General features: G+C 48.0%; 1 protein-coding gene across 5 annotated transcripts in view; it reads left to right on the top strand.

Moving 5' to 3' along the window:
* JAK1 (Janus kinase 1) overlaps positions 1–26,714 on the top strand; it is a 123,675-nt gene that overhangs the window by 86,678 nt on the left and 10,283 nt on the right. For 4 of the 5 annotated variants that reach the window (XR_002829538.1, XM_006089779.3, XM_014456744.2 and 1 more), the window contains 12 exons: positions 299–462; positions 3,194–3,536; positions 5,297–5,482; positions 9,195–9,352; positions 11,489–11,612; positions 13,510–13,696; positions 17,980–18,086; positions 21,441–21,584; positions 22,323–22,410; positions 22,896–23,023; positions 23,657–23,792; positions 25,343–25,494. Coding sequence is in view for 4 of the 5 variants with exons in the window: in XM_006089779.3 (XP_006089841.1) it covers positions 299–462; positions 3,194–3,536; positions 5,297–5,482; positions 9,195–9,352; positions 11,489–11,612; positions 13,510–13,696; positions 17,980–18,086; positions 21,441–21,584; positions 22,323–22,410; positions 22,896–23,023; positions 23,657–23,792; positions 25,343–25,494 (1,917 nt within the window). In the remaining variant the exon portion in view is untranslated. The remainder of the gene's footprint in view (positions 1–298; positions 463–3,193; positions 3,537–5,296; positions 5,483–9,194; positions 9,353–11,488; positions 11,613–13,509; positions 13,697–17,979; positions 18,087–21,440; positions 21,585–22,322; positions 22,411–22,895; positions 23,024–23,656; positions 23,793–25,342; positions 25,495–26,714) is intronic. The other variant, XM_023754674.1, reaches the window with a different exon arrangement.

Here is a 26,714-nt window from a genome sequence, read left to right as displayed (position 1 = left end):
GGGTTCGCTGGGTCAAACAGCAGTTCTATTTTTAATTTTTTGAGAAAACGCCATACTGTTTTCCACAATGGTTGCCTCAGTCTGCGTTCCCACCAACAGTGCACGAGGGTTCCCTTTTCTCCGAGTCCTAGCTAGCAATTGTTGTGTGTTGCAAACTATCGGACTTATTAGTTTCATTGCTGTGCTGCTTCTCTGGGTAGCACTTCCCTGTGTGGAGAACCTTCCTCTCAAGATTAGAAGCATGGATTTATGCTTGAAACTTAAGTGTGGTTCATTTCTTCTCACCTCTGCTCCAAAGGGACAGTATGATTTGGTCAAATGCCTGGCTCCCATCCGAGACCCCAAGACTGAGCAGGATGGGCACGACATTGAGAACGAGTGCCTGGGCATGGCCGTACTGGCCATCTCACACTACGCCATGATCAAGAAGATGCAGTTGCCAGAACTCCCCAAGGACATCAGGTAATCTTTCTCCTGGCAAAGAATGGATTGTGGGGATGGTGTTATTTTTATATGTTCTCGAGCATCTCAGTTTAACCTCTGCCAACTTCTGGCTGATCCGTAGAGTACAAATGTTTTTAGAATATCTATAAAAGGTAGCACAATTATGATTGTGTCCTGATTTTAAATGTTGGCTGATGACCTCAGAAATGTGTACGAGGGTGAATGTCCTGGGCCAAGAATGCCAATCAAATTAGTGGCCCACATACCCTCCCCTTCCCTCTCTGCCCATGGTGGGCATTGCCATCTATCATTGCACTTTCTCCTTTTGTGCTGGACCCATCTTAAAATCCTTCTCAATATAGCTCTACAGGTAGCCACTACCATCCCTAACCTGAACTAGAGTTCACTAGAGAGCTGTTTATTCTGATATGAAGGATGGTCAGCTGTATTTTAAGGAAATTGTATGTCAGTTGCGATCAAGTCTTTGTGAAGTAATATTCAGTCTGTGTAATTTTAATTTCCACACATCTATGAAATATAATCTTTTTTCCAATGAGCTATTGTGATGTCATAAGTGAGTACAGTCTCATTTTGAATAGGAAATGATATGTAGCTGCACTGTTTGTGATAGGTGGCATGCATTTCCTCAAAAGGTTATTTTTTGCATTCTTTGTATCTCCTCTGTCCTTGATGGAGTCTGGAGCAGATCACGACTGCTCCTCAGTAATACAGGCACTGATGAGATACATGCTCTGTTTCTACTATTTTTTTCTGTGGATTTTGCTCTGGGCACCTCCTCTTTATTTTTTCAAGAGGCTGGCAACTCTCCTTTAATCTTCCCCTCCATTACATTACCCTTAAAAAGTTATGGTATTTGTTGGGGATAAACTCCCAGCTGCACAATTTCCACTATTTTGAAGCCATTCACACAGCAGGGGTTACCCTGTGCCAGGTACTGCCTCAGGCCCAGAGTGACAGGCACACCAGGCTTCCCACCTGCTTGGCCCCCAGTGGACTTGTTCTTTCTTTCATGGGTATTCTTACTCTCTATAAAGCTGGCTCCTGGTCTAGCAGTTTGAGATTCTGTTAGTCATAGATTCTTTCTCCTTGATCCCCTGCTGAATGATAATCTTTCAGCTTACTTGTGGGGACATTTTCACATGGCATACACTTTTGTATTTAATTAGCTTATCTGTATATGTAAAAGGCTAAGTGTCTGTCCGTCAGACCAGTAGCTATGACTCACACTGACCACCATGGGGCAGATGCTCAATGCAGGAGCTGCCATGACCCGCACTGGCTGTTTAAAAATAAATGGCACCGTGGACCTGGCACTGACAAACCAACACTCGGCTTCCCCCAAGTGGGACCAGGCCCTGCCACCACCCCGGAGCTACACCCCGCCAAATCACAGCCAACACTGCCAAGACCCCATCATGCAAAATGCAACCCACAGCCCAGCCCAGCAATAGTGGCTGTGGGTGCCGGGTAATGATGTCATGTAGCAACGCCAGGCTTGCTCTCCCTAGTGACTAGCCTCCTTGGAGTTTCTTCAGCCCAGGGCAGTGGTCGGCAAACTGTGGCTCGCGAGCCACATGCGGCTCTTTGGCCCCTTGAGTGTGGCTCTTCCACAAAATACCGACTTCTGTGCATGGGCCACAAAGATTCAGTCGCACTGTACATGCACACCTGCACGTGGTGTTTTGTGGAAGAGCCACACTCAAGGGGCCAAAGAGCCACATGTGACTCGCGAGCCGCATGTGACTCGCGAGCCGCAGTTTGCCGACCACTGGCCCAGGGACCCGACTTGCTTGATAGCCAGGTGCAGACATTTTACACTTTAACCAAATGTTTGTGAAGCATTTTCCTGTGTCTCATCTCATTTGATCCTCGCAGAAGTCCTGGAGTAGGTAGATAGGAGACTCGAAAGAATCCTATTTTCTTTTCATTAGCAAGATGTGAATAGCGATATTAAAATATTTCTTCTAGCCCTGGCTTGTTTGGCTTAGTGGATAGAGCATTGGCCTGCGGACTGAAGGGTCCCAGGTTCGATTTCAGCCAGGGGCACATGCCTGGGTTGCAGGCTCAATCCCCAGTAGGGGGGCGTGCAGGAGGCAGCCAATCAATGATTCTCTCTCATCATTGGTGTTTCTCTCTCTCTCTCCCTCTCCCTTCCTCTCTGAAATCAATAAAGAAATATGTATTTAAAAAATTTTTTTCTTCTAATTAATTGCCTTTTAATGTGCATGAATCCATGCACTGGGATACTAGTATATATATATTTTTTCATTTCTAATAAAAAACAGTATGTGGTCTTCATAGGAAAATTATAAGACAGACATGCAAGTAAAACATAGAAAGCACCAATTATCACTCTTGACACCTTTCAGACCACTTTCAAACCAATGCTGTATCTTAGTATGTTTATGTGAGTACCAGTATGCACAGGACAATGGCACTAGCAAGCAAGAGCATAGCTAAGTCAATTTGATGGTACTCACAGGAATTCCCGTCGCAATAAAATCTGTGGAATATGTACTTTTCTATTCTCTCTCAGTCCCTATTGACCTGTCTACCTCCTAATGACTACCCTCCTCGGTGCTCACTCCATCTAATGATCTGGGAGTAGATCCTTCTTTCTCATCTGACAACACGTGGAAGGAAGATTTATAGACTTAGGTTTGTTTGTAAACTATTCTCTGCTAACCTCTTTGCGAAAAAAAAAGATGATTTTTCTACTTTCTTTTAGCTACAAGCGATATATTCCAGAAACATTGAATAAGTCCATCAGACAGAGGAACCTTCTTACCAGGATGCGGATAAATAATGTCTTCAAGGATTTCCTAAAGGAATTTAACAACAAGACCATTTGTGACAGCAGCGTGTCCACGCATGACCTGAAGGTGAAATACCTGGCGACCTTGGAAACTTTGACAAAACATTACGGTGCTGAAATATTTGAGACTTCCATGTTACTGATTTCATCGGAAAATGAGATGAATTGGCTTAATCCGAATGACAGTGGAAATGTTCTCTACTATGAAGTGATGGTGACTGGAAATCTTGGAATCCAATGGAGGCAGAAACCAAATGTAAGTGGTGATAGGTGGCTGACCAAACAGAGCATCCAGATGTAAATCCCATTGGAGTTACCTGTTTGCATGCCCATCACCCCTGTCAGCTGAGTTTGTTTAGGCAGGAGACCCATGTCATTCGTCCTTTTTTTTTTTCTTTTTAAGAATTTTTAATTGATTTTTAAAGAGAGAGGAAAGGGGGAGAGAATGAGAAACATTGATGTAAGAGTGATATATCGATTGGCTGCCTTCTGCACGGCCCTTACCGGGTATGGAGCCACAACCCTGGCCTGTGATCTGACCAGGAATCAAACTGGCGACCTCTTAAGTCCAGATGCCCAGCCAACTGAGTCACACCGGCCAGGGCTATCATTCATCTTTTATTGCATCCATGTAGCAGTAAGTCTAAATAAACATTTATTGGCTATTATAGGGAAATAGAGAAATATAATAACGTATAATATGTAGTATTATAATAACAGCAGATATTTCCTGGGTCTTTACCATGTACCAAGAGTACTTTTCAAGGCATTTTACATGTATTAACTCATTTATTCCTTATAAAAACAAAAACCTTGGAAGGGAATACTGCCATTATCTCTGTTTTATAGATGAACACACAGAGACACAGAGAAGTTAAGAAACTTGTCCAAGGTCATAACTAATAAGTGATTATGCTAAAAATTGAACTTGGGCCCCTGACTCCATGAAATAGGATAATTGATTTTTCAATTTGAAGCTTCTTTCTGAAGTATTTGTTAAATGAGGCAATAGATCAGAGTGGTTTCAATGCACAGGTTTTAAACCTAAATGGAACTGGTTCAAATCCTAGCTTTATTTGTAGTTACATGGCCAAGGGTTACTTCACCTATATTAGCTACATGCTTACCATTCAAGTATATGTACCTGGTAGGGTTGTTGTGAGAACTAAATGTCATTTAGCACAGAGCCTGGCATATAATAAATGCTCAGTTAATTATTATAGTTGCTACCATCATTATTATAAATAATATTAAAGGTGGGATTTATTTTCTCTAGTTTTATTGTCTTGCTTAATTAACAATCCTAACACTAAGTGCTTTCTGTGTAGTAGGTACTGTGTTAACAGGAACTTACCTAATTCTCAAAGAACCTTGTGAAGATGTAAGATCTCTGCTTTATGGTTAGGGAAATGGAGGCACAAAGAGATGAACTAACTAGTGAAGTAACTGGCAAAGGCAGGGTCTTAACCCAGATCTCTAGCCTTCAAGACTCATGCTGCACAAAATATTTAAATTTGTGCAGACGTGTATTACCCCCTAGATTATTCAGACATTTATACCTTCTTTTGAAAATTTTCACTTGAATATTGTAAAGCTGAGACAGTGATAGATTTGAGAGCGAGAACACGCATGTTCTGTCCATAGTTGGAAAAAGCATGTTCTCTGCATTTGTTGAACATACGATTGCAGGACTAAGGGGACCTGATTGTAGATGTGTGTCTAGTGCGCAGTTATTTGCCTTTCTGAGTTTACTTGTACATCATAGATTATGTAAGGAGTTAAGTCATTGTGCTCATTAAGGTCTCCTCTAGATGTAAAAGTCCAATATTCCCTGGTAGGACCCAAAACTGCGATCTTAAGCCCACGATGCCCTCTCCCAATTCCTCTGAAATCCTGGCATGCTGGCTTCTTCTCCCTGGACGTAGGCTCTGCACTGGTTTCCCAGAATCAGTGACCTTCTTCCAATAGAAAATGAGAAAGCCCACTCAACTCTGTCACTTTTATGCACACTGTCAGGTGGTTCCTGTTGAAAAGGAAAAAAATAAATTGAAACGGAAAAAACTGGAAAATAAACACAAGAAGGACGAGGAGAAAAACAAAATCCGAGAAGAGTGGAACAATTTTTCGTACTTCCCTGAAATCACTCACATTGTAATAAAGGAGTCTGTGGTCAGCATTAACAAGCAGGACAACAAAAAGATGGTAAGTTTGCACGTGAAGCTATTCAGTCTGGGTCTGGTGGCGAGAGGGCGGCTTTGTTGAGGACAGTTATGCAGCACACTCTTTTCAGAGTTCTTGTCCCAAAGGGAAAACCTGATGACTGTCTTATTTAATCCAAAAAGTCCCTAATGCTGACACTGATATAATGTCAGTTGTTACACCTGTACATTCCAGTGCCTTTGTTTGGTCTTGTAAATGCATATCTGTTTCAGCATTCACTTCCCTCTCAAAAATATTTCAGCAGCAGTATTTATTTTACAAAATTAGTGGATTAGAAGAGAAAGATGTGTGAAAGTCAGGGCTTCTCCCACCCTCACCCCAGGGCTCCTGCTCGGCCTCTGCAGAGTTAGAGGGCTGGTGGGAAGCCCCACTTTGCACTTGAGCAGATGTCGGGCTGGTGGCTGTGGTCTCCATGGCCATCCTCATCATAGTGGCAGGCACACCCAAGTGACTGTCGGACAGAGGAAGCGGTGCTCAGTCTCACTTCCTCTCTCCTGGTATCACTTGAGGACATGCTCTAGACAGTCAGGCCAGTTTGGCAGGGGAAGTGGGAACCCTACCAAAATATACATGTTTGTGTCAGGGATGTCACCGCTGACAACGTGGAGAGAACATGCTGGGGAGGCAGGGTGCGCTCACAAATGAAGGTAGTCAACACCAGAGAAATACCATGTTTTGCCTAAAATTTGGCAAATACTCAGTGCTGGGAAAGAATCTGGCGAGATGGTTTAGGACAGATGGTCACCCTTTTACATGTAGAGCAACTTTATTTTTATTTATTTTAATCCTCACCTGAGGATATATTTTTATTGATTTTTTTTTTTTTTGCGAGAAAAAGAAACATCGATGTGAGAGAAAAACATCTATCAGTTGCCTCCCATATGATCCATGACCAGGGATAGAACCCTCAACCTAGGTATATACCTTGACCAGGAATCTAACCCAAAACGTTTTGGTGTGTGGGATGACTTTCCAACTGACTGAGCCACCCAGCCAGGGGTGTAACTTGTCTTTTTGATACACCTTTTGGAAAGCAGTTGGCTACATGTATTGAAACTCTTGAAAATATTTATGCTCTGGCTGGTGAGCTCAATGGTTAGAGCTTTAGCCCACATACCGAAGGGACGTGGGTTTGATTCCTGATCAAGGGCATGTATCTGGGTGGCAGGTTTGATCCCCGGCTCTGGTCATGGTGTGTGTGGGAGGCAGCCAATCATTGTGTCTCTCATTTGGATATCTCTCTCTCTCTCTTCCCCCTGCCTCCCTCTCCCTCTCTTTCCTCCCATCCTCCCTCCCTTCCACTTGTTCTAAAAATCAGTGGAAAAAATATCCTCAGGGGAGGATTAACCAAAAAAAGAAAATATTTATATGCCCCTTTATTCAGGTGCCTAGGGATCTGTCTGCAGAAACAGTGAGATGCAGGCATTGATCTGTGAGTGAGAATGTTTATCCCAAGAGCATTTGCAGCAACAAAATACTGAAAATAATCTAAATATATAATCATAAAAGAATGAGAAAATAAATCATAATTCACCTAAGTAGTAGGATATTATATAAATTGCTGGATTTTTTAATACTTTGGAAAAATAACTTTCTAAATGGAAAAGAGCAGAATATAAAGCAATCAATAGAATGGTACCAGTTTTTTTCAAAAAACGTTGAAAAAGTATGTATATACGTATACGTGATCTTAGAAAAATAATCAAATATTAACACTGATTATTTATAGTGGGATTCTGAGTGACTTTAATTTTCTTATTCCCACCCTTTTTAAAACAATAAACATTAATTTCATCAGGAAGCCATAGTAAAAAATGAAGTACAGTAGAAGTGTCCAGATAGATGTTAGTGGGCAGATGGAAAACGCACGGAGAAAATAAAAATAAGTGTTATTTATCCAGCACATTATAGCTATTAGTCTGTGTTGTATGCTGTGTCTCCATTGTCTTGTGTAGTCCTCACAAGAACCTTAGATGCAGGAATTTTGGCTCCATCTCCAGTGGGAGTCTGACACTTGTGGAGAGGTGTGGAAATGTGTGCAGGACACAGGGTGAGAGAGTGGCAGCTCCGCCTGGGCTGCTTGGTTTCCAAGGCATTCTCTTGCCCAGAGACTACTGTGAGGAGGGGGGAGGTTGGCACATCGGTAGTCTGGCTCTTCAGTGCGGCCAGACCCTGCCGAAGCATGGCAGAGGAGCAGCAGCCAGCTGGTACAGTTTTCGTGAGCCTGCCCTATCCTGTCCTGGCTGACAGCCAAGCCTGGCACCCAGTGGTACACCTGTCATTTAAGTTAGAGCTCACTCTGACCACCTGGGCCGGAGACTGGGCCACGCTAGTGCTGGGTAGGGAGCAGGAGGAATTGCAGAAGAAATAAATACTTGATCTTCCCATTACTTTATTTTCTTGTACAAACACTAGCTCTTACTACATGCCAGACACCTCCTATTCTAAACACTTTACAAATGTCAACTCTTTCAATTTTCATATTGACCCTATAAGGTGGGTATATTATTATCCCCATTTTTCAGAGGAGAAAACTGAGGCACAAAAAGGTTAAGTAGCTTACCATGGTCACACAGCGACTAGACTAAACCATTTGAAATTGCCAATATTTGACAGTCTTTGACCTATAAAAATGATTGCATGTGCTTAGACATAATAGCAAGTGGAAATACTGCGATTTGAATCCAGATGAGCTTGCTCCAAAACCTGCAGGGAACACTGTGCAGTGCTTTCTCCTCTTTATTTCACTCCTCCGTCCCTTCACAGCCAAGGGGTTTCCAAGCTGTTCTTTCAGAAAAGCATGATGCTAGCATGTTATAAAGTCATATCTTGATTCGTCTCTTCTCTCTGCATATCCTAGACGTCTCCCATTTCCATTCAGACTTCCCCTCTTAGGGAATGTAAGTGCTTCCGTGGTCTCTCTCATATGACTGGATGAAAGGTTACCCAAACCAGACCATCCTGAATTTGCTCTTTGGGGATCTGCAGGTGGATGCCAGGTTACACCTGAAAGGAAGCACATTTAGCACAGTCTCCTTCCTGAATTGCCATCCCTATGGTGGCCCTGCATTCTCTTGGTCTCCCTGGCTCACAACCCAGAGCACCCTTCCCTGGCATTACAGCTCACTGTGACTAGGACCCCTTCCCTCCATCCTGTTTTGTTGCTTTTATCCACCACCTTCCCCTTCACTGGTCTGTTTTTCTCTGTCACCAGCCTCTCCTTTTTTCAGTTCTGTGGAAAGTGATCTGGCATGAGGTCAACCATCTATGCTCTTCCTTTTCTGTAAAACAGGTGTAATGCCTACTGAGTCAGTCATTGCTTAGTGCCAAGACGAGCACTTACACGCACTGTGCTCTCCCGTCTCCATTCTTATGCCTCTGCCACCTTGATTCTGGCTTGCTTTCCACCTGTAACCAGGCGGCAGCTTCTTCACAGGTCTGCCTTCCACAGCTTCCCTCCCTCCCTTCCTCACACACACACACTGGACTTCATCTAATAGTTTTTAGATAATAGCTGAGAAAGTGGCAAATGGTCAAAATCCTATATAAATGTCCTATTCTAGTGTGCCACCTGGGGTCATGCATTCTCCATTATGTTTTAAATATATTCTCTCTGTGTACCTCCCTATAGAGTTAGCTGCTTAAGATGGTAGGCAGATGATATAACATGGGCATTTCTTCTCTCTCTCTACAGGAACTGAAGCTCTCTTCCCACGAGGAGGCCTTGTCTTTTGTGTCCCTGGTAGATGGCTACTTTCGGCTCACAGCAGACGCCCATCATTACCTCTGCACCGATGTGGCTCCTCCATTGATAGTCCACAACATACAGAATGGCTGTCACGGCCCAATCTGGTTGGTTTTCTCACCTTTACAGTTGCCTCTGGTGTGAAAAGAACCCACGTTTTAGTGATGGGGAGTGTGGCCTCCTCAGACACAGGTGTCATCAGATGCTTAGGTTGGGGCCAGTTGAGCATATTGTTTAGTGCTGACCTGGTGCTCCTTGTCCATCTCTATGGTCCATTGGTCAGGCCTTCCTGTCCTCTCTCATCTTGGTCCTTGCAGCAGCTCCTCACCTCTATCCCTCATTGGGGTCTCCTCGTAGTTTAACCCCTCACTTCTTCCCAGCTGACCAAGAAGTCTACACTTCCTAATCCCTTGCAGTGCCAAACAGTGTGGATCATTTAAGAAAGTAGGAACAGGTCTCAACATCAGGAGCTGGGAGGGGCCTTGCTGGACTCCTGTACCTCCTGCATCTCAGAACTAGTAGCCTGTGTCCAGATAGCTCTGTGATGGGGCACTTAGTACTACACAGGCAGTCAGTAGATTCCAGCTCTAACAAATACAGACACGCATACCTTTCTGGTCTGGAATTGAATTTGCCTCTGTCACTAACTTCTGCCTGCTCATTGGAGTTCTGCCATTGGAAGCAACAGGGATTCAGTTTACTTCCTCTCACACATGACTGCCCTTCAGGCAGAGGAAATCAGCTGCTGTGTTTCTTCTCAGTCTCTCTTTCCAGATAGATATATTTGGGGAAGTATCTCTTTAGCTGCCTTCCGTGTGACATGGTTCCCACCTTCTTCCCTGTCCTAGTTACCTGTGGACAGGTAGTTTGTTAGTGGGTGAACCCTGGCCTGGAGAGGCTCACAGGGAAATAGACAGACAATGGATTGCAAGGGGCTGAGCATTATAGTGAAGCACGTCCTTCAAATATCCCAACCAGTTAGACTCAGGGCCCTGGCACTTGCTTTTCCCTTGGCCTGGAATGCCCTTCCTCCAGAACCTATATCGCACCATTTCCTTCAGGTGTTCCTCAAGTACAGCTTATCGGTGGAATCTTCCTGATCACTCTTCCCTGTTCTATGAGATAACAATCCCTCTTCCCCCTCTGCACCCCGCACTTCCTGTCTCCTTCACTCTGCTTTATTTTTCTTCAGAGGCATTTCCTCTTAACATACCATGTTTATTTCCGTGTCCGTTCATTTCCTGTCGCCCACTTCGCCATTCCGAATATGAGCTCCACAAAGGCAGGGCACTGTCTACTCTGCTCATTGCTTTTTCTCAGTCCCCATAGCAGGGCCTGGCACATCGTGGGCCTTTAGTAAGTGCTTATTGACTGAATGAATGTTAGATATCCTGGGGGGAAGGGGACCTGAAACTCATTGCCTAAAAGGCCTTCTCAGAGTAGGCAGCATTCCAATCAGATTAAAATCTGAAGAATTAACAATGGTTTGCCAGGTCTTAAAGAGGAGAGAGGGCCTCTCATGTGAGGGATCGGGTGTGAAGGTGTCACAGACCAGGGAGCAGTTGGTCTCTGCCTTTCTGACACGTGCTGACCCTATCAGCCCTCTTTTATCAGTACTTAGCAAGTACCATGTACTAGGTATAATAACCTCATATATGTATTTATTTAGCAATTATTCACTGCCCTCTGAGTGCTGGGGCTGATCTTCCTGGGAATACAAAGGAGTTCAAGACAGTCATGTTCCCCCTAACATTTTTCTAATCTTCACTGATTTCTTTATTCAATTATTCACTCATTTATTGAGCATCTACTATGAGCCCAGGGGTGCTTTAGTCATTGGGGTACAGCAATGAACAGAATAACCCTGAAATTGCGCCTTCCTGAGCTCCTATTCTAGTGTGCCGCCTGGGGACGGTGGGGAGGGACCCTCTACCACTGCATCAGGGGCAGCTCCCATCACCAGCTTGGGGTGCTCTTCAGGCTAACGCTGGAGACAGCATGTAAGGGGCAATGGGGAAGAACAGGCTCAGGGCCTTGGGCAGCATGCCGAGTCCTCGCTGGACCTTGGAGACTCAGATGATCTGTGTCAGGGCTCCTCAGCCTCTCTGCTTGACTCACCTGTCAACCTGAGTGGACTTGAGGACAGGTAACGTGATGAAGCTGTAAGACTTGAGGCAGCGCAGGGAAGGGTTCAGAGTGCTCCTGTTCGGTGAGCTCTTTCTCCCTTTGTCTCCCCCCTCCAGCACAGAGTATGCCATCAATAAACTGCGGCAAGAAGGAAGCGAGGAGGGCATGTATGTGCTGCGGTGGAGCTGCACGGACTTTGACAACATCCTCATGACCGTCACCTGCTTTGAAAAGCCTGAGGTCAGTCGAGACACTGGCTTGGGTCAAGCCTTATGGCCACAGGGGACACAACCTGGTCCGGGAGCTGCTGCGGAGAGGACTGCTCTTGGGGGTGGTGGTGGGGGTAGGAGAGTTTGAGTCTCTGAGAAAACCCCTGGCAGTTCTCCAAAAGGAGACTGCTCCCCAGCAGCCAGGCCCCATGACCTTCCCTCTTCTCTCTTCCCTCAAGGGACCCACGGCAGGGCCCACTGTGGCTCTGGAAAGTGGAACATGACCAGAAAACCAGTTCACACCAACACTCGCCAAGTTTAATGTAATTACTTTGAGTGGTTTATTTTATACTCAGTGCCCAGGTCAGCACAGGCCCAGAGCTGTGTGCGTTTGTGGCATTCACTGGTACAGTCAGTGCCAAGAAGGGCACCTGGGTGCTTGGCCTGACACCATTCCTGCAGATGGTAGCTGCAGACATTTGAACAGACAGGCTCCTAGCCCATGTTTTGACAAGTGGAGATTTGTTGACTTGAAAACGCAGAATTGTTGACTTGATCCCACTAGACCACAGATGTCTTTGTTATTCGTTTAATTGTTTTAAAAGACAATGCATTTTACAGAATTAGTCCAAGTAAATACACCAGTGTTGATTGGGTTTAATATGAACTAGGAGAACTGGGGTGGGGCCTGTGAGATGGAATCAGCACGTCAGCATATTGAAAACCTCAGACACAGAGAGGAAAAGTACCGAGGACCCTGGGGACTGGACGCGGGCGTGGGAGGAGGAACTGGCAGCAGGTACCCAGTGCTGCCAGGTGTCCTGGCCTTGCCTCTGGGGGCCACTGCCTGCCGGGGGAGTTTCTGTTCAGCAAGGCCTCACGCTGAGTTAGGCACAGTGGCTGAGAACTTGTCCGGCTTGTTGTCTTGGCAGGAGGCCTGTCTTCTGTAGTCATTAGTCTTTGGAGGAAGTTTAATATTTTAACCTGGCTGGGTGCATGAGACAGCACAACCTCCTTCTAAGTAGCATCAACCTGTACCAAGAATGTCAGTGATTCAGTGACATGGCACACATCATGCCACCTTACTTCGGGGAAACAGGGATCGCAGATATGAGTACTGTTTGTTTTAGCTCACTGGACACTGCTGAGCACCTTACCCAGGCGTTCTCGTGTAAGCCTCACCTACACCTAGCCCTGTGAGGGGGGTGGTGGTAATCCCATCATAGAGGCTGAGGCACCGGGATTTTAAGTATTTTGTCCTAATTCACAGCATAAGTAGAATGTTCTGCCTTTCATTCTTAACCACTGAAATAGTTTCCTTTGAACCAAAAATGCCCCTGAAGGAAGACTTGTGCTTCTACTTCCTCCGTGACACGTGGAACCCTGAAACTGGACCAGACAGCTGACTGCCTCCTCCCAGGGTGGTTCTCCTCAGATAGACATGTAGCCTGGAAGGCCTCAGTTTGAGGGAGTTCCTGGATAAATTTGATATAGCAGTTACTATCTCATGCATAATAATATTGGTTAACCTTCATGAAGTGCTTACTAAATTTTCTATATGCGCCACGTCATATAATCGTAGCAGCCGTTCTGAAAGTTCAAGAGGTTGGCGTTCCCATGCATGTCATCCTGCAGGTGCGGAAGAAGGGCCAGGGCCGCTGTCGCAGGATCGCTGCTGTTACACTGCCCCCCCGAGTGTCAGCTCCCCTATCAGTGCCTTCTCCTCGACCCCCTTTTATCACTTACACATGTATTGTTTTGCTTCCTTGTTTATAATAAACTTTAATTTTAAATAATTTGAGATACAGAAGTGTGACAGAGGTAACACTGAGCTCCTGTACACCCTTCACCAGCTTCCTCCTTCCTTCCCCATGGTACATATGCCCAACTCTTAAAACATTGTTTCTGCTCATTTTCCTGAATGGCAGGTGCTGGGTGGCCAGAAACAGTTCAAGAACTTTCAGATCGAGGTGCAGAAGGGTCGCTACAGTCTGCACGGCTCGGACCGCGGCTTCCCCAGCCTGGGGGAGCTCATGAGCCACCTCAAGAAGCAGATCCTGCGCACGGACAACATCAGCTTCGTGTTGAAGCGCTGCTGCCAGCCCAAGCCCCGAGGTCGGTCCCCGAGCCCCTGCCCTGCCCTTCACTGACGCTCCCAGACCCAGACCCACCAGAAGGCTGCTCTTTGAAGAGGGCCCCTCCCCACAGTTCCTAAGTGTTTTCCTTTGCATTTGCTTACATGTCTGTCCCCAACTCAAATCCCGTTCCTCAAGTGGAGCATTTTCTATAGAAAACACACACACTTTTCTCCACATCCCCAAGCTGCAGAAAGAGGCCTCAGGATTCACAAGCAGAAACTTCTTTCTTCATTAAGATAAAATGTCTTGAGATGCCCTTGTCAGTGGTTTATCTTAGAAATGATCTCAACACATCTTCTGTGGGCCAAGAATTGTTAGATGCAAAGACTCAGAAATGTCTCACACCTGGTCCCTCCTCTCCAAGGGTTTCCTGTCTAATACAGAATATGTTGCAGGGAAATGAGGCCACTGCAGGATAGAGCATGTGTTTTAATTAACACACACATGTATCAGTCCCTGGGCTTATAAAGAAGTGATGGTCAAAGCCCTTGAGTCACAGGAAATGGAAGGCTGCACAGAGGAAGTGGATCTTGAGCCGCATCTTGGCCGACGAGCAGGAGCTTGCCAGTTGGGGAAGGGCCTTTCCAGCAGAGCATGTGCAGGGCAGAGCGGCAGGCAAAGCCGGCTGCGGAGGGGAGCTGGAGGCCACTGCGCTTGGTGGAGTTAGAAGAAGGGAAGGGAGACGGGAGGGAGACACTTAGGATTGTGGTTGGCCTCGAGTGCCACACAAGGAGCTGGGACTTTATCCTATAGGGAGTGGGAGCCATGGGAAGATCAAGGAGTAAGAGGGACAGGAGGGGTGAGGAACTTGGCTGCTCTTTTTTAGGCTCTGGGAACCTGTCACGATTCACTGCAGGTGCCTTTTCTAATGTGAGAACTGGACGGACACTTAGGGGTCCCACATCAAGTGCCCCATTGTATGTCTGAAGAAACAGACTTGGAGAAGTGTTGAAAGTCAAGGTCAAGGAGGGGTTTGAATGGCTGGTCCACCTGGATGCCAGATCCCTTGACTATTGTTTTGTTGTTGTTGTTGTTGTTCCCCCACCATGTGTCAGATCTTTCCCTTCATAGGGGACATACCTCAAAGAAAGGGGAGCGCAGTTGTTTCTGAGGCCACAGTAAGAGTGATCGAGGTGCTTGGAGGTGTCTGCCTGAGACATCCCCTGTTCTTGTAAGGAAGGGCAGCGAAGCGACCAGGACGGCGGGCCTGGGTTCTTGGTGTGAATCACTTCTTGGTTTCCCAGCAAGGGACTGTCACTGAATTTGGTGGAAGAGGAAGGACTTGTTTTCTGATTGATCAGACAGGGTTTCCTGCCAGCCTCACAGAATAATGGAGCCTTTGTTTTTGTGCTCAAAGCAAAGGTAAAAACTCACCTGCCACTTGGCCGTGAGACCTCAGAGGGAGTTAAAACCTTAAAGCCCAACCACCCTCTTTACTCACATAATCTCTCCTTCCAGATATTAGAAGCAGTTTTTATTTCCCAGGAGTTAGTGGTCTCTGGGTGAGGTTGAGGACATGGAGAAGAGCAGCCCCAGGAAGAGACAGGTGGTGGCAGGGGGGAGGCTGGGACATGGCTCTTTGCAGGCACCAGCTGGGGAAGTCTCTGCTGTAGACTCCACCCCTACTAGCCCAGACATGGGAGCAGCAGCTGTGGAGGGAGAAGCACAGGAATGGAACAGAACCCGTGTGTCCTGGCTTTCTGTTGAGGCTCCAGGAACACTGCGTTGAATATGTTTAGTGTCAGTCTGTCCCACTTGGTGTGAACTCGTAAGCCAGGATCTGGGTCTCACTGACCACTCTGTGACTCCTGGGAAGCTCAGCACCCAGCATAGGATCGTCATTCACTAACGCCTGTCAGGTGATCATTACAGCCCAGCCGGTGTGGCTCAGTGATCGAGCATTGACCAATGCACCAAGAGGTCACCGGTTTGATTCCCGGTCCGGGGGCGTGCAGGAGGCAGCTGATTGATAGATCGATGTTTCTATCTCTCCCCTCCTCTTTCTTCCCCTCTCTAAATAAAAACCTTTTTTTAAAAAAGCGATAATTACAGCAGTAGCTACCATATTGGTGGGTACTTACTAGTCCCAAGCAGTATAAATGCATATTTGCATTTCTTCCATCTACATCATAGTTCTTTGTAGCTTTTATAAAGATGAGGAAATTGAGGCTCAGAGATGTTCAGTGACTTGCTGAAGGCCACATAGCTAGTAGTATCAGTAATACTTACAACAATAGTAGCAGTGATGATGGTTACAGCTTCCATCATGTGAGCAATGCTTGCAGTTTGCCAGGCAGTGTTTGAAGGTCTTTCATGTTTTAAGTCATTTAATTTTCAGAACAACTCAGAATATGTTGTTATCCTGATCATACTTGTCCAAGATCACTTAGGTAGAGGAAGAGTGGGGGTTTGGAGTCCAACTTCTAACTCCAACTTCAGTGATTTTTCCCCTTGTTGCACTGTCTTTGCAAAGGTACAGCCATCAGCCCAAGACTCTGGGGCAAGGGACAATTCTCTGACTGGGGGGAGGGGAGGGAGGGACTAGAGTTGGGGAGAGTAAGAGTAAGCCCTGTGTGTGAGGCTTCCTCATGCAAGCCCTCAGGGCCCTCTGTCTTCCTCTGCCCCCTACAAATTAGAGAAGTGGTGAAATCATGAACATTAAAGAGAATGTCATTTTGAGTACCTCAGTGTCTCTGCCCTTCTAACCACAAGGCTCTGATGGCCAGACCCCCATTTGGGTTTCTCACTTGAAAACACAATGGAGAAACTCCCTGTGGAATAAATTAAAAGCAGGCAGCCACTCAGAGTGGCCTGTGTGTTGTCCAGCACCACTGATCCTCGCCCTCATCTGTGGAGTCCAGCGTGGTGTTGATTTCTGCACCCTTCAGCTCTGACACTGAGGACTCCTGGTGCCAAGGCTCGATGACCCCCTGGTGCCACCAGGACGGACGATGTGGCTAACATGTAAAACTGCTCATTCACATTGGCTACCAGTGATGGAGCATTCCCTCCCCATCAGGCACTGAAGTAAGCCCTGCATGTGCAGTGTCTCCCTCCTCTCAGCAGGGGCACAGCTTTCTGTTTTCTAATGAGAACAGAGCTGCATGGAGGTTAAATGGCTTTCCCTGCTCACAGGCTGACCCGAGTGCCATGTTCCCCGAAGCAGCTCTACAAGTCATCAGCCCCAAATGGCCCGTTCCCGTCCTCCTCTAATTTCCCTGACAGCGCTGCCCCCACCCTTCCCTGGGGCGCCATTCAGGTGGCCCTTCCCAGATGTCTTCTCCGTCATGGCATCCTGAGTTGCCTGTTTGAATCAGATTTAACCAGGTACCAGCATGGAACAGAATAACAGAATGGAGGAGAGTAGACTCAGAATGATAACAGGGGGACCTGTATCTGAACCCAGTTTCTGGCACTCGGATTTGTACACCCCACTAGGGCCAGGGTGCTGTCGGAAGAAGGTGAGAGCCTGGAGCCATCCGCAATTTCAGGGTGAATCCCAGGTCTAGGGCTTACCGGTAGCTTCCCATGGCTCTGTGGTGGGACGGTGACTTCGCAGATAATACATTCCCAGTTAGTCACCTGTGCTGACCCTGGCCTGGCCGAATTGATAATGTGTTTAGTTTGCTGTTTTAATCTGGGATTTGGGGGATAATCTGTTCATAATCTGCACAGTCAGTAGGTACTTAGTAAGTGCCACCTGGTGTCAGGCAGTGTGGGAGTCCGGAGGAGCCCAGGCACAACCTTCTGCCTGGGTCACCTGTCCTGTTCTGCACGAAACCGGTGTTTTTACCTTCCTGCCTCCCCCCTCCCTCCTTAGGCCCACCACACTGCTGCTCCTCCCTCAGCTCACATGCTTCAGCGCACACCGATTATCATTCACATATTTAACAAATACTTGCGGAGTGCCTACTCTGTGCCGGACTGTGGAGGTAGAGCAGGAGATGCTGGGGGAACTTCTGACCTCCTCCTGGGACAGGTCCTGCTGTGTCAGCCCACAGCACTCTGGCCTGTCCTCCGAGCAGTTGCACAAGTTGTAGCTTCCTTTTGGTTGGTTAAGTATTTGATTGGGTTTGGCTCTGTGATGCGCCTGTGAGCTCCTGGAGGGCAGGAATGAAGTACTTAATAAATATTTGTTGCATGACTGAACCAACAAATGCAAAGTATGTGTTCGGCAAGCCCCCTGGCTCGGCTGACACTAGCTGATGGGAATCTCGGGCCTTTGTTACTTGACTCAGACTTCTTCTCTCTCTTCCACAGAAATCTCCAATCTGCTGGTGGCTACGAAGAAAGCCCAGGAGTGGCAGCCAGTCTACCCCATGAGTCAGCTGAGTTTCGATCGGATCCTCAAGAAAGACATCATGCAAGTGAGTCACTGCTGCTGCCCCTGAGTCCCACTTTGGTCCCGCCTCCCTCCAGCAGAGCAGCCAGGGGACTTGGGGAGGGAGTGGTATTGGGGTTTAGGCACATCCTAGAGCAGCGGCTCTCAACCTGTGGGTCGCGACCCCTTTGGGGGTTGAACGACCCTTTCACAGGGGTCGCCTAAGACCATCGGAAAACACGTATATAATTACATATTGTTTTTGTGATTAATCACTATGCTCTAATTATGTTCAATTTGTAACAATGAAAATACATCTTGCATATCAGATATTTACATTACGATTCATAACAGTAGCAAAATTACAGTTATGAAGTAGCAACGAAAATAATTTTATGGTTGGGGCTCACCACAACATGAGGAACTGTATTAAAGGGTTGCGGCATTAGGAAGGTTGAGAACCACTGCTCTAGACACAGCTCCGACACCACCAGAGGGGACAGAGAACAATAAGGACTGGCCTTCAGAAAATAACTTACAGTAATGGAGTGAGGCAGCTGTGTCTGTAGGCTTCCACTTCCTCAAAGCCCTATCCAGCAATTTCGGGAATTAACTTAGCAAACCAACCCCATGCCCGCCACCTCCACCAGCCTCCTTAAAGGCAGTGAGCCCATCATGCGCTCTCCAACTCCTCCATAGTGCCGCAGCCTCTCCCAGGTGACAAATGGCCCTTTGCAGATTCCTTCTCTGCAAGGCTGCTGGGTGCTGTCTCCTTAGCCTCCCCTGCTGTGTGGCTCTGTGTGAGAGGGGTGTGGAACAGAGAGTGGGACAACCTGGGCCTCACACTTCTAGCCAAGGCTCAGGGCAGCTATGAGGGAACAGCCTGCCTAAGGCTGCAGCCTGGGCTAAGGGCCCGCCAAGGCTGGACACCGCTCTGGGATCTGTTTCTCCAGACAGTTCTCCTTCAGGCCTCAGTTTTGCATCTCCTATTGCCTCACTGTGTCTGTGTTCCCTCAGCTTTGCTCCTTCTGGAAGCATCATCAGAAAAGTCCACACTAAATCTCAGAAGTTCTGCCATAGCATGTCCTGGGGCATAAGGTTCCTGGACAACCCCACTCAGCCCCACTGATCCCCTTCCTTCACGGAGAACACGCGTCTGGGGAGCATCAGCAAGGCCGGCAGGACGGCAGGGAGGCTGCTGGTTCAACTGCTTTAACTTGGAAAGGAGTCTCCTTGTTCCTTTTCTAGAGGTTAAAATCACCAGGACAGCAGTGCCCCAGCCTCCTTTCTGTCTAGAACAGTGGTTCTCAACCTTCCTAATGCCGCGACCCTTTAATACAGTTCTTCATGTTGTGGTGACCCCCAACCATAAAATTATTTTCGTTGCTACTTCATAACTGTAATTTTGCTACTGTTATGAATCGTCATGTAAATATCTGATATGCAGGATGTATTTTCATTGTTACAAACTGAACATAATTAAAGCATAGTGATTAATCACAAAAACAATATGTAATTATATATGTGTTTTCCGATGGTCTTAGGCGACCCCTGTGAAAGGGTCGTTGGACTTCCAAAGGGGTCACGACACACAGGTTGAGAACCGTTGCTCTAGAATGTGATGTGTACTCGGGGCCTGCCTTCTTTCCTTTCTCTGGAGCTGCTGGATCACCGCCATCCTCAGGCCTCGAGCATTCATTCAGCCAGCAGGATGGAGCACTGCCATGTACCAGGTGCACTCGCCACCCTCGGCAGGCTCACAGTTGGGGGAGGAGGCAGACCTTGTCTACCTTAAGTAGATATTTGTGTTATCAAGAGACAAATCCTAAGTATAGCAGGATGGACAGCAGGATGTGGGGCTCTCATCATCCCACCTAACTTGGGGAGGACAAAGATGGCTTTCTGGGGACGTGGCATCAGAGCAGAGCCCCAGAGGGTGAAGAGCAAGTGCCAGTAGAAGCAGAGGGATCAGCATGGAGGAGGCTGACATGGACACGCAGGGCCTCTGAGGGCTGCTGTGGGATCCTGACAGTGTGGTGCCATGATTTGGCCACTGGAATCAGTAACCTTTCTGGGGAAGAGTAATTATTCTGAAAGCATATGGCTTTTCCGGGATGTTCTGGGAACACACTTCCCATAACCTTGATGAATTGCTTCATGACAGGTGCAGCTCTAATTAGTACTCGCAGGCCCTTGCCAGGATCCGGGAAACGGGGCAGATGTATCACCATCTGCAGTGACAGATGACAAGTGGTGGTGTTTGTGCAAATTAATATACCCGATTAACGATGGTGTACATTCCTGTGGGGAACGGGAATTAGCGCACAAGGCAGCTACCATCCATTTCTGCATTTATAGAGGGTCCCAAAATAATAGAACTCCAGTTTACAGGTTTTGTGGGGTTAATATCAATGACTCGACCATGCCTATGATTTATGAGTCACGTGCTGATTCCAAATATTAAGAATGTTTAGATCAGGATTATTCAAGCTTAAACTGGGAGGGTCCTTAGACACAGACCATTGTGTGCTAAGGACTTTGTGCAGATGGTCTCCTTTAGTCCTCAGGCCATTCCTTGGGTGGGATCATCCATTCTCACCCGTGAGGAAATTGAGGGCCTGCCCTCCAGCCTGTGCCTCTGTCCACATCACCTTCCCTGTGGGATTGCTAGGGCAAATGCGTGTGTGAATTGCATCACTAATTCTAAAGCATCGACACATGCACTGGATATATGGATAGAGGATGAACAGTTCATGTGTGAGAAACAGTGAGTGCCTGGTTGGGGCAATCAAACAGAATACACCAGCCCAACAGATTGGCTTGTACCCATCCTGTGCCAGCATCTGTACCAGGAGCCTTTGTATCTATTTGTGCATCTGACTCTGAGGCAGGTCCCATTATTACCCCTGGTTACAGAGTGGGCAGACATTGAGCATGGTAAGGGAAGGTCCCCAAATTAAATGGCCAGCGAGCAGTAGAGCCAGGACTAAGAAGCCCCTGTGTGTGTGACTCAGCCTGTGAGCGGAGTCCCCAAAGGGGTCCTCTCTCCATCTGCTCTGGAGGCCCAGGGTGGAGCTGATGTCGGGCTGTTGCAGCACTGCTGGAAGTGTTGTGGTAGTCAGTCAGGGTTATGTTTTGGCCACAGGCTGTTCCTAGAAGTAGCAGGAAGGAAGGGAGTGTTTGGGAATAGGAGGGCTGTCTCCTGGGGCCCAGGAAGTGCCACACTGTTTGGCAAGTAGCTTTTTGTTTCCGCTGGAGGCCTGACCGGGACAAGGTACTGGAGAGGCTGTGAGCCATTGGGGCGCTTTTGCCTGTGCCCCACCCCTTTCTGGTGTGTGTTCCCATTAAGGCCTCAGTCCCAGACTCCAGCAGTTACCCAACCTCTTGCTTCCTCCTCCAGGGAGAGCACCTTGGGAGAGGCACGCGGACACACATCTACTCTGGGACCCTGATGGATTACAAGGATGACGAAGGAACTTCTGAAGAGAAGAAAATAAAAGTGATCCTCAAAGTCTTGGACCCCAGCCACAGGGACATTTCTCTGGCAAGTGTCCTCCTAACCCACCTCCCGTTTCTGGAACCTGTGGAGCACAGTCAGCTGGGAAGAACCTTTGCCCTTATTTTGGCCTTATTTATGGTTTTCAAACATGTCTTTTATGTAATCCCTTTTTTCACTTATAATCTTAGATAAGGGAGGGAGGATTGGAGATGAAGTAGATTGAGTAGCAATTCCCGCCAACCTATCCCTCCCCTCTCCTCCCATTTCCTACCTGGAGGTTCCTGTGGCCCCAGGACTCCAGCTGAATGGTCTCAGAGTCCCTCGTGTCGTCAGACTGTCACTCCACAGTCTGGAAAAGGAAAGCCCAGGGGAGCGGAAACGTACCCCGGGTCCCACGGGCTGTTAGAGAGATGGAGCCTGTTTGCGCCCTAGTGTCCCTTCTTTTATTCTAATACAGTGCTGCACATTGTCATTTCCCAGCGTTTAAAGGGAGTGAAAGTGGTAGGCGTGAGTATGCAATGGGGAAATTAATAGCTAGCCTATCTCACCAGCCTGGCTCCATATCTTATTAGGTTTTTCTAAATAAATACCACCCCCCAGCCAGACTGAGGTCAAGGGGAAGGCCTGGCACTGCCCCTGGGAAGTCGAGGCCGGGAGCAGTCTTCAGGACCTGGGGGATGAGTCCTGAGCTTTCTGGGATCCATTGGCTTTTTCTCTCAGCACAGCCCGTATGGGGTCGGGTCAGACCAGGGTGGCTTACCCTTGACCTTCCTTCTCCCACAGGCCTTCTTCGAGGCAGCCAGCATGATGAGACAGGTCTCCCACAAACACATCGTGTACCTCTACGGTGTCTGTGTCCGAGACGTGGAGAGTAAGTGTATTCTCTTTGGGAAAGGCAGATGGCCCTGGCTGGGGGGGCATGGGTGCTGTGAAGACACCTGGGGGTGGGGGAGCTGATACCCTCTTCTTGTTGTCCTCGCTTCTTGCCTTTCGTTTTGCAATCGAGGGATTTGAGGTACTGAGCAGGTCACGTGTTTAGGTTAATAGTGACCCTGAAACTAAATCCCATTTGTTTTTCACTCATTTCTTGAATGTTCTCTTCTTGCCAACTCTGGGCCCTGGAAGGTTGGGTAGATAAGTGGAGTTGTTCCCCTGTGAGTCGATGCAGAAGGAGCTCTAGGCCGGGCTTGAACCCAGGGCTTGAACCGGCTCTGAATCACTCTGTTTGCCCCTCCCGAGGGTGTTGGCATCCTCCCAGGCCGAGCACCAGCCACTCAAGCTCTCACAGGGGAATGAGGGAAAGTACTGTCCCAGACAGACAGAAGGTTCCAGATGGGGCTCGTTCTGTGCTTGTAGATATCATGGTGGAAGAGTTTGTGGAGGGCGGGCCTCTGGATCTCTTCATGCACCGGAAAAGCGACGTCCTCACCACTCCGTGGAAATTCAAAGTTGCTAAACAGCTGGCCAGTGCCCTGAGTTACTTGGTAAGTATCTTCTGATCTGATGTTGGTGGAGGTCTGCCAGGAACCAGAATGCCCTAGTAGGTAGGAATGCGCTGGTAGGAAGGAGGTGCTAGCCAGGGATAGCCAAGCAGGCTGGGGTGCCCAGACTCTGCGGTTAAACACAGGCATGCCTGCTGCTTCGTGAACATGTTCATATTGGGTTGCTCTATGTGCTCCAAACGTATGAATCTTGATTAGGGAACATCTGTCATGTCAGAGGACTGACTTCTGCATTGCAGTGTATGGTAGGAGGAGAAATAGTGCAATACCTGTTGAATGAATGAAACTACCAGTATCAGTAGCAGCTCACATTTAGTGAGTGCTTACCGTGGTTCCGCTGTTCACATGTTTTACACGTTCTAATTCATTTATTTCTCACAAAAGCCCTATGAGGCATGTTCTACTGTTATCCCTGTTTCACTGATGAGGCCCATTCTGTAATGTGCTCGGGTCACATGTTGGATGGGAGACCTGGGCTGCCCCGGTCTGGCTGTAGCTGGGGACTATGGAGGGGTTGACCCAAGGGGCCAGGGTTAGAAATGGAGGGAGTGTGGGAAGGACCGAAGACAGGCAGCCAGGGGCAGCCTTGTTGAGCTCACCCTTTCTGCTCTGCAGGAGGATAAAGACCTGGTCCACGGAAACGTGTGCACTAAAAACCTCCTCCTGGCCCGTGAAGGCATCGACAGCGAGTGTGGCCCGTTCATCAAGCTCAGTGACCCTGGCATCCCCATCACTGTGCTGTCCAGGCAAGGTGTGTCTCCTCCTCCCCAGGCCTCGCCCTTCCCCTCTCCCACACCTACCCCGAGGCAGAGGGGGCTGGGGTTGGGGTTCTGTCTCCTTTTAGAAAGAACACTTCAGCCCGTGGGTGTCTGGTGCTCCTACTCTGCCCTGGGGGTTGGGGGGAGGTATGGAGTGTGAGCAGGGTTGGTCCCTGACTCCTTTAAGGAGCTGACTATAGTAGGAGATACAGACAAGTCATCGAGGTACTTCTGGTCCTTGAAGTTAAGGAGCTGTGTCCACGGTGTCGGGTTAGCACAAGGGGAGGCCACTGGTCTGGAAGTGGTCAGAGAGGTGTTAGGAGTTGGGCCTCCTGGGTCCTCCTTGTTTCTTTTGAAATCCACTGTAGTAGTTAGCAGTTTGGGAGGCACCTGAACGATTGCATTTTCTCTTTGAATGAGGTTATCATGCGTGTGGGCCCCAAAGGAAAGAGACCTGGAAGCTGAGACACTGAAGCCAGCGTGGGAGACCAGCGTGCCCCGGGGCGTGCCGCTGGCTCGTGATGGCCAATGGTCTCCAGCACTGAGCACAGTGCCCGGCACTTAAAGTTTTGCTCCATCGAAGGGGAAGGGGAGGCACCCCGCAGTACGTGCTTGTCATCTGGCCATCATCCAGCTGGCCAGCTACTTGGGCCTGTCCTGAGCAAGGGTCTGAGGCATGGACACAGATGACTCTAGAACAAGTAGAGGAGCTGAGAGAGGCCAGTTAAATGCTGTGAGCGTTCCAGGGAGTACGGATGATGGCAGGGAGATGGGGGGATGACGGGTCAGTGAGGTGGGCCTGCAGCAAGGTGATGGCAGATGTGTGACCCGAGAGCACAGCCACACGGGCCTGTGTCAGAAGGACGTGAGAAGGTGGAGAAGAAAAGGGTGAGTGGGCCTGACCAGCTCAGGAACCGCCCTCCTGCCTCAGGAGCCGGAGGCTGTGCCGTGAGACCACTGTGCTGGTTGAGGGGCATGTCCAGGGACATGGCAGAGGTTCTGATCAGATCACTGGCCTTAGAAGCCAGAACAGGGGCTGAGAGGTCCCTGGTATGAGAGAAGGGTGACTTCTTTACCTCAGTCTTCTCTTCCCTTGTTTTCCAAACGAAAGAAACCCACAATAAACAAATATAACATTGCTGGGTGATGGTTCAGAGGAGTTGAGATTCGCCCGTGCCTGCTCTGTGTAAGTTGGCCTCTTCTCCCTGTCTTCTCTTTCTGGAGCCTCTGTCCACATGGCCCCCCTGTTCTCCCTCCTCAGGGTGTTGGCCTCCACCCTGGGTGCTGTGCTGTTTCTGAGGCCAGAGCTTCAGAAGACAGGGCTGCACACCCTCTCCTGGTGAGTCTGATAAACAGACACGTCTGCTGGCCCTGACTCAGCCTGATGCATCCACAATGTCAAGGATGAGGGGCCTGGATTCATTTGGAAAGCACTACTTGAAATAGTTTCTCTATGAGCTCACAGTGTTTGCTGCAACGATGGTGATTTGCTCCCCAGGTGATTGCAGAGACTGATCTGTGAATGTCTGCTGTCTTTCTGCAGAATGCATAGAACGAATCCCATGGATTGCTCCCGAGTGTGTAGAAGATTCCAAGAACCTGAGCGTGGCCGCTGACAAATGGAGCTTTGGAACCACACTCTGGGAAATCTGCTATAATGGCGAGATCCCCCTGAAAGATAAGACACTGATTGAGGTGAGCTTTTGTTTTCCAGGGTGTGAGCTGAGTGAAGGCTCCTGGGATGCTCATGGCTGTCTTAGGAGTTACCAGGATGTCTCATATTGTGGAAAGAGATGGGTCCATTTCTTGTGACCTTGCAACTGTAACTTAACTTACCTGGGCCTCAGTTTCAGCATCTGTACAATGGGGATACATGAGACCCACTTTGTAGGATTTCTGTGAAGACTACATAATGCACATATAGTGCCAGGCACACAATACATGTCAGTAGATCATTATAGTATTATTTATCTGAGATTTCAAGTGCCTGTTAGTCAGCAAAATTAATACAGATATTTGTTGAGTTCCTTCTGTGTATCAGGCATTGTCTAGATCAGCCGTGGGCAAACTACGGCCCGCAGGCCGGATCCGGCCCGTTTGAAATGAATAAAACTAAAAAAAAAAAAAAAGACCGTACCCTTTTATGTAATGATGTTTACTTTGAATTTATATTAGTTCACACAAACACTCCATCCATGCTTTTGTTCCGGCCCTCCGGTCCAGTTTAAGAACCCATTGTGGCCCTCGAGTCAAAAAGTTTGCCCACGCCTGGTCTAGATAAAAGTTGGGGGCTCACAAGAAAACAGACAGGCCTTGCCTTCCCTTTGAGATATGGTAGGAGAATTGGGCTAAAATAACAAAATAAGGATTCCATGAAGAATATTTCATACTGTCGGTGCAAGAGCCCTGCAGTTAGGGAGGAGTGCCATTACCCTCACTGTACACGTTACTGGCCAGGTAACAGGCGCAGCAGCTTAAGACTCTCACCTGGGTTCCCCAGCTAGATTGCGAAACAGGCGAGGCTTCAACCGCTCTTGTTCACTTGTGGAAAGAGTGGAGACTCTTGACTCCAAAGGGATAAAGTAGTAAAAATAACAGTAAAGGGCCACTGACCCAGACCCAGTGATTTAGAAATTGGAATATGCCTGTGTTCAGAGGTGTAGACATACCTTGTAGCTGGGAGGAGCTGCTCGAAGTCCAGGGGGAAGGTGTCACTTCAGTTGTCTACGGGAAGCAGTGAGCGGTTTCGTTGGCCTAGAGTATGGTGAGGAATGACGGGTGATAAGTTTGGAGAGATGTCTGTGGTCAGATTGTAAGAAGCCCCGATTGCATGAATTTTACTTTGGGTGTGTCGTATGGGACATTGAAGGAGTTTCGTTGAGGAGAGAGATGGTCAGAGGTCGGCTTGGGGACAG

Source organism: Myotis lucifugus, unplaced genomic scaffold (assembly GCF_000147115.1).
Source record: "Myotis lucifugus unplaced genomic scaffold, Myoluc2.0 scaffold_63, whole genome shotgun sequence".
Lineage (NCBI taxonomy): Eukaryota > Metazoa > Chordata > Mammalia > Chiroptera > Vespertilionidae > Myotis > Myotis lucifugus.
The sequence above is the reverse complement of the archived record's forward strand: the minus strand, read 5'-3'. Positions and strand labels throughout refer to the sequence as shown.